The sequence below is a fragment of the Haliotis cracherodii genome, unplaced genomic scaffold, assembly GCF_022045235.1.
Source record: "Haliotis cracherodii isolate W230 unplaced genomic scaffold, xgHalCrac1.p SCAF_14, whole genome shotgun sequence".
Taxonomy (NCBI): domain Eukaryota; kingdom Metazoa; phylum Mollusca; class Gastropoda; order Lepetellida; family Haliotidae; genus Haliotis; species Haliotis cracherodii.
Window position 1 is genome coordinate 29,566,406 of NW_027266269.1, and position 16,239 is coordinate 29,582,644.

At 46.1% G+C, this 16,239-nt stretch overlaps 1 protein-coding gene across 1 annotated transcript in view; it reads left to right on the forward strand.

The window, feature by feature from the left end:
- LOC139461171 (ubiquitin carboxyl-terminal hydrolase 8-like) overlaps positions 1 to 16,239 on the forward strand; it is a 45,092-nt gene that overhangs the window by 17,187 nt on the left and 11,666 nt on the right. Inside the window, exons 11-20 of the mRNA XM_071242750.1 lie at positions 1,859 to 2,062; positions 3,644 to 3,827; positions 5,044 to 5,202; positions 6,276 to 6,432; positions 7,321 to 7,402; positions 9,260 to 9,390; positions 9,978 to 10,083; positions 10,287 to 10,391; positions 12,367 to 12,489; positions 14,383 to 14,496. Coding sequence (XP_071098851.1) covers positions 1,859 to 2,062; positions 3,644 to 3,827; positions 5,044 to 5,202; positions 6,276 to 6,432; positions 7,321 to 7,402; positions 9,260 to 9,390; positions 9,978 to 10,083; positions 10,287 to 10,391; positions 12,367 to 12,489; positions 14,383 to 14,496 — 1,365 coding nt within the window. The remainder of the gene's footprint in view (positions 1 to 1,858; positions 2,063 to 3,643; positions 3,828 to 5,043; positions 5,203 to 6,275; positions 6,433 to 7,320; positions 7,403 to 9,259; positions 9,391 to 9,977; positions 10,084 to 10,286; positions 10,392 to 12,366; positions 12,490 to 14,382; positions 14,497 to 16,239) is intronic.

The following is a 16,239-nucleotide window of genomic DNA, read 5'->3' on the forward strand; positions in this document are numbered from 1 at the left end:
TATTAAATATTCAAAATAACTGAAAATACAGTGTTTCAATTTATGATAAAATGGTGCATCTAATATTTTGGTGATGCAGCCTGATTAATTCACTTGGTTGCACCTGGTGCAGGTGGTAAAACAGAATGAAATCCTACCCTGAGGTAAGGTTGGCAGATATGCAGTTGGAACCCTGTGGGAGCCCAAATTAGTTGCATTTTGGCGACAGTCAAATTGACAGAAAACATGTGGAAATGGTCCCGAAATTGAAACGTGTACATTGTCACACAATGTTGTCGCCCATCCAAACAAAACTGGTAGGTTGGTGTGTTGTTTAACGCCGCACTCAGCAGTATTCCAGCTATATGACGGTGGTCTGTATAAATAATCGAGGCTGGACCAGACTATCCAGTGATTGACCTCATGAGCATCGATCCACGCAATTGCATCAATCAAGTCAGCGAGCCTGACCACCCAATCCCGTTAGTTGCCTCTTACGACAAGCATAGACGCCTTTTACGGCAAGCATGGGTTGCTGAAGACCTATTCTACCCCGGAATCTTCACAGGTCCATCCAAACAAAACCGTCCATGCGCAATAAATGGTTCTTTCTATTCAACATACTGGTATTATTTGATTCCTTGACTGGTGTCTGGTCCATTACATGCCACAGTATCTGATATTCCCTAGTGTGGTCTGGTTGTATTTGAGATATGATGGAAATATTGGGTGTTCCCATACTTGTTTGACGTAATATAGTTGTAACGTATGTTATGGCTTTTTAAGGTAACTTGTATTTCACTGATAACTGGACCATTATAGAGAAATAATCTTTAATGCTTTGTTTTACATTATTTGATTGAGTATGTTACAATTCCAAGCTTATTCATTCATGGTGTCCCCAATTAGTACTCCCTTCCCCCCTCCCTCAAACTCTCCACAATGCTCCAGATATCAATCACTGTATTGTCTGGTCCAGGCTCGATAATTAACAGACCGCAGTCATATAGCTAGAATATTGCTGAGTGCGGCAAAAAACAACCAACCAACCAACCATCTCTCACTCACTCTCCCCCCCTCCCTCCCAACTCGCTCACTCACTCTCCCCCCCTCCTTCCCAACTCACTCACTCTCCCCAACTCACTCACTCACTCTCCCCCCCCTCCCTCCCAACTCACTCACTCACTCTCCCCCCTCCCTCCCAACTCACTCACTCACTCACTCACTCACTGTCACTCACTCACTCACTCACTCACTGTCACTCACTCATCCACCCACACACTCATCCACCCACTCACTCACTCACTCACTCACTCACACTCCCCCCTCCCTCCCAACTCACTCATCCACTCACTTACTCACTCACTCACACACCCACACACCCTCACTCACTCACTCACTCACTCACACACCCACACACCCTCACTCACTCACTCACTCCCCCTCCCCCTCCCAACTCACTCACTCATCCACCCACTCACTCACTCACTCACTCACACTCCCCCCTCCCTCCCAACTCACTCACTCATCCACTCACTTACTCACTCACTCACACACCCACACACCCTCACTCACACACCCACACACCCTCACTCACTCACTCACTCACTCACTCACTCACTCATCCACCCACCCACTCACACACTCACTCACTCAATCACTCACTCACTCACTCACTCACTCTCCCCCCTCCCTCCCAACTCACTCACTCATCCACCCAACCACCCACTCACTCACTCACTCGCTCACTCACTCACACTCCCCCCTCCCTCCCAACTCACTCATCCACTCACTTACTCACTCACTCACACACCCTCACTCACTCACTCACACACCCATCCACCCACTCACTCACTCGCTCACTCACTTGTTTGTGAAGGTGAAGGACAACATCCTGCGCGAGGCTGCGGAAGCTGCCAGACAAGAGGAGGAGCAGCGCAGACAGGACGCTGCCGCCGCCGCTGCCAAGAGAGCTGAGGAGGAGAGACAAGAGGCAGAGAGAGAGAAGAAAGAAGAGGAGAAGAAGAAGAGAGAAGAGATGAAAATACAACAGCTGAAGAGGGAGAAACAAGAACAAGAGCAGGTGAGAGGACATGGCAGAGGTCATTTCGGTGCTTTTCCCTCACAAATAGGAATGCCCCTCCAAATGGAAATATTTAATGTCAGATTGTTTCAATGTTGTGACTGCCTTTTGATTTTTACAATTGGCTAGCATTCATACAACTACATGGTTGGTTGGTTGTTTACGCCGCACTCAGCAATATTCCAGCTATGTGACGGCGGTCTGTAAATAATCGAGTCTGGACCAGACAATCCAGTGATTTACATCATGAGCATCAATACACGCAATTGGGATCGATGACATGCATCAACCAAGTCAGCGAGCCTCACCACTCGATCCTGTTAGTCGCCTTTTACAACAAGCATAGTCACCTTTTACGGCAAGCATGGGTTGCTGAAGACCTATTCTACCCTGGAATTTTCACGGGTATCATACAACTACAAAGTGTTGGCACCACTACAAAGTGATGGCATAAATCCTGCTGACCTGTGAAGATCCGGGGTAGAAAAGGTCTCCAGCAACCAATGCTTGCTTTAAAAGGCGAATCTTGTTGAAAGAGGCGACTAACGGGATAGGGTGGTCAGGCTCGCTGACTTGGTTTGAAGCATGTCATCGTATCCCAATTGCGAGGATCGATGTTCGTTATATCAATCGCTGGATTGTCTAGTCCAGACTTGATTATTTACAGACCGCCGTCATATAGCTGGAATATTGCTGAGTGCGGCGTTAAACAACAAACCAACCATAAGTCCTGCTGGGGAATCCTGCAGGAAGCAAAAGCACTGTAAGCCCCCTGCTAGGTGGTCTAGCTTTGGGTGCTGGTGGTCTGTCAGTCTAAAGCCTAAATTTATGGATAACAACTTGTAAAGGCTTGACAAAGTAATAAGGGTATACCAAAATAAAGAAGCTGTTGTCCATAAACTGTGTGTACTTTGTCACCCCTCAAACAACTTAGTCTATAGCCTGGCTTTATTTTACTCTACCAAGCCGCTTCCGTGGTCTTGTGGTAGAGCGTCCGCCCGGAGAGCGGAAGGTCCGGGGTTCGATCCCCGGCCGCATCATCCCAAAAGACGTTAAAAGATGGTACTTGTTGTTACCCAGTCTGGCGCTCGACATTAAAACAAGGGGCTAAAACAAGGACTGGTCGGCTCGGAGTCAGTATACTTTGTCTGAGTGGAGTATTCATGTTAAACTGCGGCATGGTATCTCAGTGAGCTAGCACTATAAATCGGCATCAGTCCGGACTAGTACAAGCAGCCACACACACACACGTGCATGCACGTCGCTATATAAGTGCAATAATCTTGGACGCGATGTTAAACCCAATTTCACCTTACCTTACTCTACCAAACTTACCATCATTACTGAATAATTATTTGTTTTAATTTTGGTCTGGTTTGGTTTATACTTAAACTAGACATTTACCATCCTGTGTTGCTGTCCTTTGTTGACTGGTATTTAATAATAATAAACTCGTTTTCAACGCGATATAGATGCATTATTGTTGATGCAATGTAAACTTTCAACTCACTCACTCTATGGAAGCAAAACGTTTGGGAGATGGAGTTTTGGTTGTGAATATATCTGTCTGTGTGTCCTCAGAAGCTGAAGGAGCAGCGAGAGCGTGAGGAGAAGATGAAAGCCGACGAGGAATTGGCAGAGCGGCTGAAACACGAGGAGGCAGAGAGAGCCAAGGCTGAAAAGGATCAGAAAATGGCTGCCGCGGAGAAGGCTCGGGCTGAAGAAGCTCGAAGGATAGCAGAGGAGAAAATGAAGAAAGTCAATGGTAAAAATGTGTGGTTGAATGTGGGTCAAAACTTTTTGGGTACTATTTTTCATTAAGTACTGAACAAACATTAGATATTATAGACTTTATTATGTATCCTGGGAGATAATGGGTTTTATTAATTCCAAGGGGGCGGTCCGGTAGCCTAGTGGTTAAAGCATTCGCTCGTCACGTTGAAGACCCGGGTTCGATTCCCGACATGGGTACAATGTGTGAAGCCCATTTCTGGTGTCCCCCGCCGTGATATTGCTGGAATATTGCTAAAAGCGGCGTAAAACCATACTCACTCACTCACTATTAATTCCCAGCAACCCATACTTGTAGTAGGAGGGTACTCGATGGATCGGGTGGTCAGACTCAGTGACTTGGTTGCATGTCATCTTACCCGAACAGCTTGTACATAACATCAATCACTGGTTTGTCTGGTCCAGATTCAATTATTTACAGGCCACCGTCATACAGCTGGAATATTGCTGAGAGCAGCTTAAACATGGTTTTATCTAGACCTGCTCAGAAGCTGATACTCGGCCCCATGTCCCCGGTAAATGTCAGTAAAAATACAGGGATTTATCTAGACCTCAGACACTGTGATTCGGCCCCAAGTCCGCAGCAAATGTCAGTATAAACACAGGGATTTATTAAGTTCTGCTCAGAGGCTGTGATTCGGCCCCAAGTCCGCAGCAAATGTCTGTAAAAACACAGGGATTTATCTAGTTCTGCTCAGAGGCTGTGATTCGGCCCCAAGTCCGCAGCAAATGTCTGTAAAAACACAGGGATTTATCTAGATCTCCTCAGAGGCTGTGATTCGGCCCCAAGTCCGCAGCAAATGTCAGTAAAAACACAGGGATTTATCTAGTTCTGCTCAGAGGCTGTGATTCGGCCCCAAGTCCGCAGCAAATGTCTGTAAAAATACAGGGATTTATCTAGTTCTGCTCAGAGGCTGTGATTCGGCCCCAAGTCCGCAGAAAATGTCTGTAAAAACACAGGGATTTATCTAGTTCTGCTCAGAGGCTGTGATTCGGCCCCAAGTCCGCAGCAAATGTCAGTAAAAACACAGGGATTTATCTAGATCTCCTCAGAGGCTGTGATTCGGCCCGAAGTCCGCAGTAAATGTCAGTAAAAATATAGGGATTTATCTAGATCTGCGCAGAGGCTGGCTGATACTCCCTAGGGAGTATACAATGTTGTGACTGTTGTCGTGTTGTGACTGTTGTAGAGCCGAAGCCCCAGTGGAAGCAGGTTCCGTCCAACAACCTGCCCGTGGGGTGGGAGAAAAGGCTGGACAAAAGCACCAACAGATACTTCTACATCAACCACAACATCGGCACAACGCAGTGGGAGCCACCCGTCAACGCTCAGCCAGCTGCTACAGCAGGTACGTGGTCAGTCACATTACAAGTGGCCCAAGTGGCCCAAGTGGTCCAAGAGGCTTGTGCTCTTATAGTGCCGGGGGCACGGGTGGAACAGTCGTCTAAGGCGCCGCGATTCGCTGGGCAGAGTTGCGCCCCTTGGGCACGCCAGAAACCTATGATTGTGGGTTCGAATCCCGATTATGTTTCTAGGTTTGTCAGCACCATACCCGTGCTCGTGGGTTTCACCGAAGTGGTAAACGTCTAAGACCTGCATCATTTCGGGCTTTCCTCCCACATGAAGCTGACACGCCGTGATATAACTGGAATACTGTTAAAAGTGGCGTTAAACCCAACTCACTCACTCACTCTTATAATGCCACACTTCCCAATGTAGAGTTGCTTCCCTTAGGCAAGCGGGGATCCTGTTTTCTAGGTTCCATTCCCAGTCTCGCCTTTATCATGAGCACCAGACCCATGCTCATGGTTTTCACCAAAGTGGTAAACGACTAGGTCCTGCGTCACCTAGGGCTTTCCTCCCAAATTAAGCTCTAAGCTGTGTCATAAGAAGCGCCTAACAGGATCGTGTGGTCAGGCTGGCCGACTTGGTTGATGCATGTCATCAATCCCATTTGCATGGACCGATGCTCATGATATTAATCACTGGATTGTCTGGTCCAGACTCCATTATTTACACAGACCGCCGTCATATAGCTGGAATATTGCTGAGTGCGGCGTAAAACAACAAACCAACCAACTTCAATTAAGCACTATGGGAGTAATGGTACAATGATGTAGTATTGCATCCCAACCTGAGGACTGTGAAGATTCGGGGTAGATTAGGTCTTCAGCAACCCATGCTTGGTGTAAAAGGCGACCATGCTTGTCAATTAGAGGCGACTAACGTGATCAGGTGGTCACGCTTGCTGACTTGGTTGATGCATGTCATTGTATCCCAATTGCGTGGATCGATGCTCATGATGTCAATCACTAGATTGTCTGGTCCAGACTACCAATTGTATCACACCCATGGTATCGGATGTACCTTATCGCGCCCCCACGTATCATTCCACCTCCAGTAAAGGCCTCCATTTTGCAGGTACGTTCACCACCAAGCTGAAAGAGGAGCCTGCCCAGTCGTCCAGAGGCCTGAGTCGATCCTTCTCATCTCCTGACATCATGAAACAGCTAGTTGAAGAAGGAGACAAGCCGTTCCATATGCCCAATATTGACCGTGCCAGCAAACCCCTACAGAGGTAAAACTTAGCGCTGAAAATAAATAATTATCTTGGTTCTCAGGGATCCCCCACATCATCATAAAGTTGACCTCAAGTTTTGTTTATATTTCCATTCACACACACCGCCCCCCCCCCCCCCCCAAAAAAATTTTTTTTTTTTTTTTTTTAAATATTATGCTTCTCCAACACACGACCCTGGCACTGAAATGCTACAATACTTAAGAACAACATGATTTCGTCAAAATTATTGTAAACCAAATTTGGTTACAAACTTGCTTTAAGAACAAAAAAGAAGAAAAAAACACTGTCGGCCTGCACTGTATTTCAAAAGCCATTGCCTGAGAACCAATTCTTTTATTTTATTAAGCCTTGGTAAAGCTGGAGGACGACATCAAACTTAAGTAATTAAAGAAATGTTGACACATGAGAAAGGGTGCTTCAGACAGACATGTGTCTGATGCTGGGGGCCCAGATGGTAGTCAAAGGTACATTGCTGTGCAGAGTAGCATCCCTTAGGCGTACCAGGAAGCTATGATTTGAATCCCATTATTTGTGACAATGCTATGGGCTCTTCACAAAAAAAATAAAATGCTTGAAACAGTGAGACTAACTGAAATAGTTTCCTTTATATCCATGGACCCGTGAAGATTCCGGGGTAGAATAGGCGACTAACTGGATTGGACGGTCTGGCTCGCTGACTTGGTTGATGCATGTCATCGATCCCAATTGCGTGGATCGATGGTCATATCAATCACTGGATTGTCTGGTCCAGACTCGATTATTTACAGACCGCCATCACATAGCTGGAATATTGCTGAGTGCGGCTTAAAACAACCAAGCAACCAACCTCTATGTCCATGCTCCAATGTTCTTTTAACTCCACTCAGTCAATGTTTCGATGTTTAGATTTGAGCCTCCAGTCAGTAAGCCGGTCCAGAGGCAGTATGTGGTGAAGAGGCGAGACCTCAACCCCGTCTACGGTAGTGTGGTAAGTTACACTGTGTTTAAGAATCACACAGATGACAGACATCATCCATTAGTCGATGTAGTATGTCTCCATCCCATAATGTGTAAATGATCTTGACCAATTCTTTCCCATAGCTTCATTTTGAGACATGACGTTACAAGAAGCGGTAGATTTCACGGGCGAAAGAAATTCTGTCCTTCCTTGCCGATAAGTTTTGCCGAAATTTGCACTAGTCCTGTAGTCTTTGGCAAATTTCCCAATAGTTTAGGTGTCAGAAGGACTAATGGCAATTTGCCCTTCTTAAGTCCTTGGCAAGAAGCTATAGATTTCACGAATGAAAGATATTCTGTCCTTGATTGCCGATATGTTGTAAGTGAGTGAGTTAGTTGGGTCAGCGTTAGAAATTGGCACCAGTCCTGTAGTCCTTGGCAAACTACCCAATAGTTAAGGTGTCATAAGGACTAGTTGCGATTTGCCATTCTAAAGGGTTTTGTTATAGGTTATCATTATAAAGTCTAGTGGACTGAAAATGTTAGTTTCTACCGCTGTGGGTTTTACGCCACTTTGAGCAGTATACCAGCAATATCACCGGGGGACACCAGAAATGGGCTTCACCCATTGTACCCCTTTTGGAATTGAATCCAGTCTTTGGCGTGATGAGCTGTGCAGAGTTGCGTCCCTTGGGCACGCCAGAAACCTATGATTGTGGGTTCGAATCCCGGTTCGCCCCAATTATGTTTCTAGGTTTGTCAGCACCATACCCGTGCTCGTGGATTTCACCGAAGTGGTTAACGTCTGAGACCTGCATCACTTCAAGCTTTCCTCCCACATTAAGCTGACAAGCCGTGATATAACTGGAATACTGTTAAAAGCGGCTCAACTCACTCACTCACTCACTCACTCACTCACTTTGCCGATAATAGGTATAAGAATAGTGACATGATTTGAAATGAAACTTTGGTGACAGTGAGTCCAGGGTACTTATCATTGTAATGGAGACATGATAACTGGATATTCATGGATGATTTATATACAAAGCTTGATATTGAAGTAACTTTCAATTTAGGAAGAGTGTTCTCGCTGGCTTTTGAAACTGACAGTCCTTGTGGACTGGCAACTCTAAAAATTACCAGTCCCCCCTAGTTTTTGTCAGTCCCAACTTTCAACAAATAAATAAACATAAGAAAATGACCTGGTTTTAATTCTTTCAACATGTTCAATGCAATGACGTCATCTCTGAAGTAACTTTGTTTTGATGTACAGTCACAATTTTCTTCTTTTTTTTTAATATTTTGAGACAAAGTCTCCACAAACAAATATTTAATGTAGCAAACCAAAATGCCATTTCCTTGCACTAAAAAGCGAGAAGGGGAAAACCTGATGGTAACAGACAAGGTACTTTATTTGCCGGTCCACAGGGACTGGCAGTCACATGAATCACCAGTCCAAGCCTAGTTTTACCCGTGAAAAACTGGTAATTACCGGTAAACGGGAACGCTGAAGAAATTAAGAACTTTAAAGGAATCCCAATTTATCACATTCTCCAATTTTGTCTACCAAGGGCACATAGTTTGAAATCCTTTGTTTGAGAAAACATATTAATATTAATTTTATCTCCTAATTATGCTAATATAGGCTAAAAAAAATAATAGTCTTGGTTCTCAGGCACTGCCAACATCATCATAAAGTTCATTGCACGTTTCGTTTTTGTTTCTATTTCAATTTTTTTGTGCATTGTGTTAGTATTAGGATTTTTATATTTTTTGAAAATGGAAATATAAACAAAACGTGCGGCAGATTTTATGATGATCGGGTGGTGCCTGAGAACCAAGACTATTATTTTTTTTTAACCATATGTATTGTTCTTGTGATTGACAGGGTCCCGCGTTGACCGGTCTGCGTAACCTTGGCAACACGTGTTACATGAACTCCACCATCCAGTGCCTCAATAACTGTACTCCACTCGTAGCCTACTTCCTTAACGACATGTACCTGAACGACATCAACAGGTAAAACAGGTTACCATGGTTGGGGACACATATCTAATTATTTCACATGCCACTGATACCATTATAATGATTATAATGAGAAAATGTATATTTATGATGTGCTAAATGCAAACCCTAAACATGCTTCCAGTCAGTGTATCAGTGTGCACTTGAATTCTATTCTCAACTCCCTGGGGTGTATACAACCCAAGCTGCCAGTCACATTACCTTTACACAGTGAGTGAGTGAGTATGGTTTTACGCTGCTTTTAGCAATATTCCAGCAATATCACGGCTGAAAACACCAGAAATGGGCTTCACACATTGTACCCATTTCGGGAATCAAACCCAGGTCTTCAGCATGACGAGCGAACGCTTTACCACTAGGCTACCCGACTGCCCCCTTAACACAGTACTGGGTACCAATTTATGTCTGAACAGAGGAAGACCGCCTCTGTGGTCTAGTGGTAGAGCGTCCGCCCGGAGAGTGGAAGGTCCGGGGTTCGATTCCCGACCGCGTCATACCAAAAGCTGTTAAAAGATGGTACTTGTTGTTACCCTGTCTGGCACTCGGCATTAAGGGGCTAATGCCCTGCTTGGTGTTGTCAGGGAGAGCTCTGAAGGCATGCATGGCGAGATGGTGGACGACTATGCTATTGTCCTGAAGGCCTTGTGGAATGGCCAGTACAGATGCATCACGCCCAGAGATCTGAAGGTAGGACACTGAACGTAGACAAAGTGCTATTAATGCTAGCATGGTGATGTGGCTGTCAAGTTAACTGTTTTGGTCAGGGGAATGGTTTTGTCATTCAGACCTATTCGAATCAAGTATTTAATCATCAGGTGTACGTTGTTGCAGAATTTCTGTAGAGTGAAGAGGGAACTATTTGTGCTCTGTCTTGTCATCCTCTGTTATAGAACACAGTAGGGAAGTACAACCCCATGTTTGCCGGGTACCAGCAGCAGGACTCGCAGGAGTTCCTCACCTTCCTCCTGGACGGACTCCACGAGGGGCTGAACGAGGTGAGTAGTGGGGTGAACGTAGGGCTGAACGAGGTGAGTAGCGGGGTGAACGTAGGGCTGAACGTGGGTCTGAACGAGGTGAATAGCAGGTGAACGTAGGGCTGAACGTGGGTCTGAACGAGGTGAGTAGCGGGGTGAACGTAGGGCCGAACGTAGGGCTGAACGTGGGTCTGAACGAGGTGAGTAGCGGGGTGAACGTAGGGCTTAACGAGGTGAGTAGTGGGGCTAAACGTGCGACTGAACGAGGAGAGTAGCGGGGCTGAATGTAGGGCTGAACGTAGGGGTTTAACAGGGGAAGTAGTGGGGCTGAACGTAGGGGTTTATCAGGGGATGTCGCGAGGCTGAACCTAGGGTTGAATGTAGGGGTTTAACAGGGGAAGTAGTGGGGCTGAACATAGGGGTTTATCAGGGGATGTCGCGAGGCTGAACCTAGGGTTGAATGTAGGGGTTTAACAGGGGAAGTAGTGGGGCTGAACATAGGGGTTTATCAGGGGATGTCGCGAGGCTGAACCTAGGGTTGAATGTAGGGGTTTAACAGGGGAAGTAGTGGGGCTGAACATAGGGGTTTAACAGGGGATGTCGCGAGGCTGAACATAGGGGTTAAACAGGGGAAGTAGCGGGGCTGAACATAGGGGTTTAACAGAGGAAGTAGCGGGGCTGAACGCAGGGGTTTAACAGGGGAAGTAGTGGGGCTGAAAATAGGGGTTTAACAGGGGAAGTAGCAGGGCTGAACATAGGGGTTTAACAGGGGATGTCGCGAGGCTGAACATAGGGGTTAAACAGGGGAAGTCGCGGGGCTGAAAATAGGGGTTTAACAGGGGAAGTAGCAGGGCTGAACATAGGGGTTTAACAGGGGATGTAGTGGGGCTGAACATAGGGGTTTAACAGGGGAAGTAGTGGGGCTGAACATAGGGGTTTAACAGGGGAAGTAGCGGGGCTGAACGTAGGGGTTTAACAGGGGAAGTAGTGGGGCTGAACATAGGGGTTTAACAGGGGAAGTAGTGGGGCTGAGCGTAGGGGTTTAACAGGGGAAGTAGTGGGGCTGAACATAGGGGCCTAACAGGGGATGTCGCGGGGCTGAATGTAGGGGTTTAATAGGGGAAGTCGCGGGGCTGAATGTAGGGGTTTAATAGGGGAAGTAGTGGGGCTGAACATAGGGGTTTAACAGGGGAAGTAGTGGGGCTGAACATAGGGGTTTAACAGGGGAAGTAGTGGGGCTGAACATAGGGGTTTAACAGGGGAAGTAGTGGGGCTGAACATAGGGGCCTAACAGGGGATGTCGCGGGGCTGAATGTAGGGGTTTAATAGGGGAAGTCGCGGGGCTGAATGTAGGGGTTTAATAGGGGAAGTCGCGGGGCTGAATGTAGGGGCCTAACAGGGGATGTCGCGGGGCTGAATGTAGGGGTTTAATAGGGGAAGTCGCGGGGCTGAACGTAGGGGTTTAACAGGGGAAGTAGCGGGGGCTGAAAATAGGGGTTTAACAGGGGAAGTAACAGGGCTGAACGCAGGGGTTTAACAGGGGAAGTCGCGGGGCTGAACGCAGGGGTTTAACAGGGGAAGTAGCGGGGTTGAACGTAGGGGTTTAACAGGGGAAGTAGTGGGGTTGAATGTAGGGGTTTAACAGGTGATGTCGCGGTGTTGAACGAAGGGGTTTAACAGGGGATGTCGCGGGGCTGAACGTAGGGGTTTAACAGGGGATGTCGCGGGGTTGAATGTAGGGGTTTTACGAGATGAGTAGTGGGCAGAACATAGGGGTTTAGCATCTCAGCAATATTTAAGGACTGGATGTAGGGTTGTATATTGTTCGAATTTCTGGATGAGGGAGAGGGACTGTTAACAGGGACTGAACAAGATGAGTAGTCAGGCTCTGAATGAGAAATGTAGTAAAATTAATAGTTACCAATAAAATAAATGACTCTGACAGAACTAACATATTGGCCACTTTGTTGTGTAGACAGATGATTGTTTGTCCTAGGTGAAAGTTCGACCCAAGATACGAGAGCAGGAGAACGACCATCTGCCAGACAACCGGGCAGCAGAGCTGGCCTGGCAAGACCACAAACGTCTGCACAAGTCCATCATTGTTGAACTCTTCCAGGTAATGTGTCCTGTGTCTGATAGGAGCGGTGGGGTAGCCTTGTGGTTTAAATATCGACTCATTACGTCGAAGACCTAGGTGTGATTCCCCACATGGATATGTAGCAGCCATCACATTTTCAAATGCCCTGAGACCGCCTCCGTGGTCTTGTGGTAGAGCGTCCGCCCGGAGAGCGGAAGGTCCAGGGTTCGATCCCGGGCCGCGTCATACAAAAAGACGTTAAAAGATTGTACTTGTTGTTACCCTGTCTGGCGCTCGGCATTAAGGGGCTAAAACAAGGACTGGTCGGCTCGGAGTCAGTATACTGTGTCTGAGTGGGGTATTCATGTTAAACTGCGGCATGGTATCTCAGTGAGCTAGCACTATAAATCGGCATCAGTCCGGACTAGTACAAGCAGCCACACACACACACACACACACACATACACGTGCATGCACGTCGCTATATAAGTGCAATAATCTTGGACGCGACGTTAAACCCCATTTCACCTCATCTCAAATGCCCTGATGGGATTCAATCCAGGGATCTTCTGATCCAAGTTGTGCAGGCTAATTCTATAGCCATGACTTAGAAAAGAGACAGCATATTTCATTGTGAATATTTGTTTGTTTTTTGCACTCAGCAATATTCTAGCCATATAAAGTTGTGGTCTGTAAATAAAATGAATCTGGATCAGACAATCCAGTGATGGACATCATGAGCAAGGATCTTCACAGTTGGGATACAATGACATGCATCAACTAAGTCAGCAAGCTTGACCACCAGATCCTGTTAGTCGCCTTTTAAGACAACCATAGTCACCTTTTACGACTAGCATGGGTTGCTAAAGACCAGTAATATCCCGAATCTCCATGGGTTTCATTGTGAATAAAAAAGATCTTTCTTTTAGATGGCAGTTAGTACAGTTCTTGTGATGTTTCATTATGTTTGGAAATATGTACAGGGATTCATCTAGACCTGCTCAGAAACCCATATTTGGCCCAAGCTGCAACAAATGTCATTAAAAATCCCCACAACAGAATTAAGAACAATCTCATTAAAATCAGATCTTAGTTCTCGCTACCTCTAAACAAAGATCTGAGGACATCCCGTTACGGGTCATGTCAGACCGACCTTGCGCGAACTTTGACCGACCAATGAAATGACTGACAAGAAGTCCACATTAGCCAATCAGAAGGCCGCTTTCTCGTGCTTTACGGCACTAATTTCAAATTAGCGATGTCCTCAGACCTTAGTTCTCGTTTATTGAATTAAGAATTTCATGTTAATATCTAAAAGCTAATGTTATGTCATTGCAGATGTGCCCTGTATTTCAATTAATGGTGGGACGATACACCGATGCATCAGTGGATCGCGATATTTTACTTCCCGATACAAGTATTGATCGCAGTCACACATTAAGTAAAAAATATTGATTTAAATGTTTCCTTTTTCATCCATTGCGCCATACTTTGTCAGTGTGCTAAGTATTTGACTATCATGTCTATGAAAAAGATGGCTCACACACCACATATAAGAGCAGATGTTATCGTGATATGTATTCCGTGTGCGAAATACGCATCAGTCGGAAAACGCACGTTAAATCTCCAAAGTAAGTAAGATATGTATTGAATCGTGAACAAGGTATTGTGATACATATCGCATCGCACAGTTGGTGTATCGTCCCAGCTCTAATTTCAATACGGGGCGGTCGGGTAGCCTAGTGGTTAAAGCTTTCGCTCGTCACGCTGAAGACCCGGGTTCGAATCCCGACATGGGTACAATGTGTGAAGCCCATTTCTGGTGTCCCCCGCCGTGATATTGCTGGAATATTGCTAAAAGCGGCGTAAAACCAAACTCACTCACTCACTAATTTCAATACTATATCATTGTGAGATTGCTTCTACCCACAGGGCCAGTTGAAGTCCACGCTGCAGTGTAAACACTGTGGCAAGAAGTCAGTGACGTTCCAGGCGTTCATGTTTCTCTCTCTGCCTCTCCCACCACAGTCCAAGTGTTCTCTACGGGTGAGTACGAGCAACAGACTCTCAAACTCTCAGACAGAAATTTAGGGGAGTTATAGACCTGTAGTGATGCATTACCATTGTTACAACAGGTGCCCACGGTATTTTCTACAGATCCCTCTGCCCACGGAGGCGGTTTATATCCTATACTTATAAACCTCCAGTGACGTATTACCATTGTTACAACACCATTGTTACAACAGGTGCCCGTGGGATTTTCTACAGATCCCTCTGCCCACGGAGGCAGTTTATATCCTATACTTATAAACCTCCAGTGATGCATTACCATTGTTACAACAGGTGCCCACAGGATTTTCTACAGATCCCTCTGCCCACGGAGGCGGTTTATATCCTATACTTATAAACCTCCAGTGATGTATTACCATTGTTACAACAGGTGCCCACGGGATTTCCTACAGATCCCTCTGCCCACGGAGGCGGTTTATATCCTATACTTATAAACCTCCAGTGATGCATTACCATTGTTACAACAGGTGCCCACGGGATTTTCTACAGATCCCTCTGCCCACGGAGGCGGTTTATATCCTATACTTATAAACCTCCAGTGATGCATTACCATTGTTACAACAGGTTGTTCTTTTCTCCGAAAATCCCTGCCCACGGGAATCTCGAGCTGTGCGCTTTTGACTGAGAACTTTCGAGGGCTTCAATTGAAACTTCAGAATTCAAGTTATGTCATGTAAACAAAAAAGCATCTTCATATCTGTCGGTTTATAAGACAGATATAAACCTTCTCCTATGGCTATCCGTGAAAATAATGCACTCAAGCGCAGGAAAAGCCCTTGGGCCTACCGCGGAGGCGGGTTATATCCTATACTTATAGAGCCTTGTGAATGGCTTCATCTTCAGCTCAACATGGAGTTCAATCTGCCAGGAAGCAGAAGCTCTGTGGTTCAAACCCCAGCTGTGTCTTAACGAGTCATACCAAAGACGTTAAAACTTGTTGTTTCCCTGCCTTGTGAATGGCTCCATCTTCAGCTCAACATGGAGTTCAATCTGCCGGGAAGCAGAAGCTCTGTGACTCAATCCCCAGCTGTGTCTTACCGCGTCATACCAAAGACGTTAAAACTTGTTGTTTCCCTGCCTTGTGAATGGCTCCATCTTCAGCTCAACATGAAGCTCTGTGGTTTGATCCCCAACTGTGTCTTACCGCGTCATCGAACCCTGGTCTTCAGTGTGACAAGCGAACGCTTTACCACCAGGCTACCCGACCGCCCCCCTTAACACAGTACTGGGCACCCAATTACTGCTTAATAGAGGAATATTTCGAACAAAGTCTCTTGCAACACCACATGTAACATGCTTCAATGTGGGGCAAGACCGAAGCCCTAGAAATGCTCAGGAGTCAGGCTGTCGAAAACTTGTTGTTTCCCTGCCTGGCGCTCAGCATTAAAGGGATAAAACAAGGACTGGCTTAAAGTCAGTATGCTGTGTCTGAGGGGTATCCAACTTAGGGGCGGTCGGGTAGCCTAGTGGTTAAAGCATTCCCTCGTCACGCTGAAGACCCGGGTTCGATTCCCGACAAGGGTACAATGTGGGAAGCCCCGCCGTGATATTGCTGGAATATTGCTAAAAGCAGCGTAAAACCATACTCTCTCACTCCCATGTTAAACTTCCATGTTATAGTATCTCAGTAAGTTAACACTGTAAACTCGCCATAAATCCAGACTAGTACAACCAGCCACACCCATATGCAAGGCAATTGTTATATAAGTGAAAAAAATC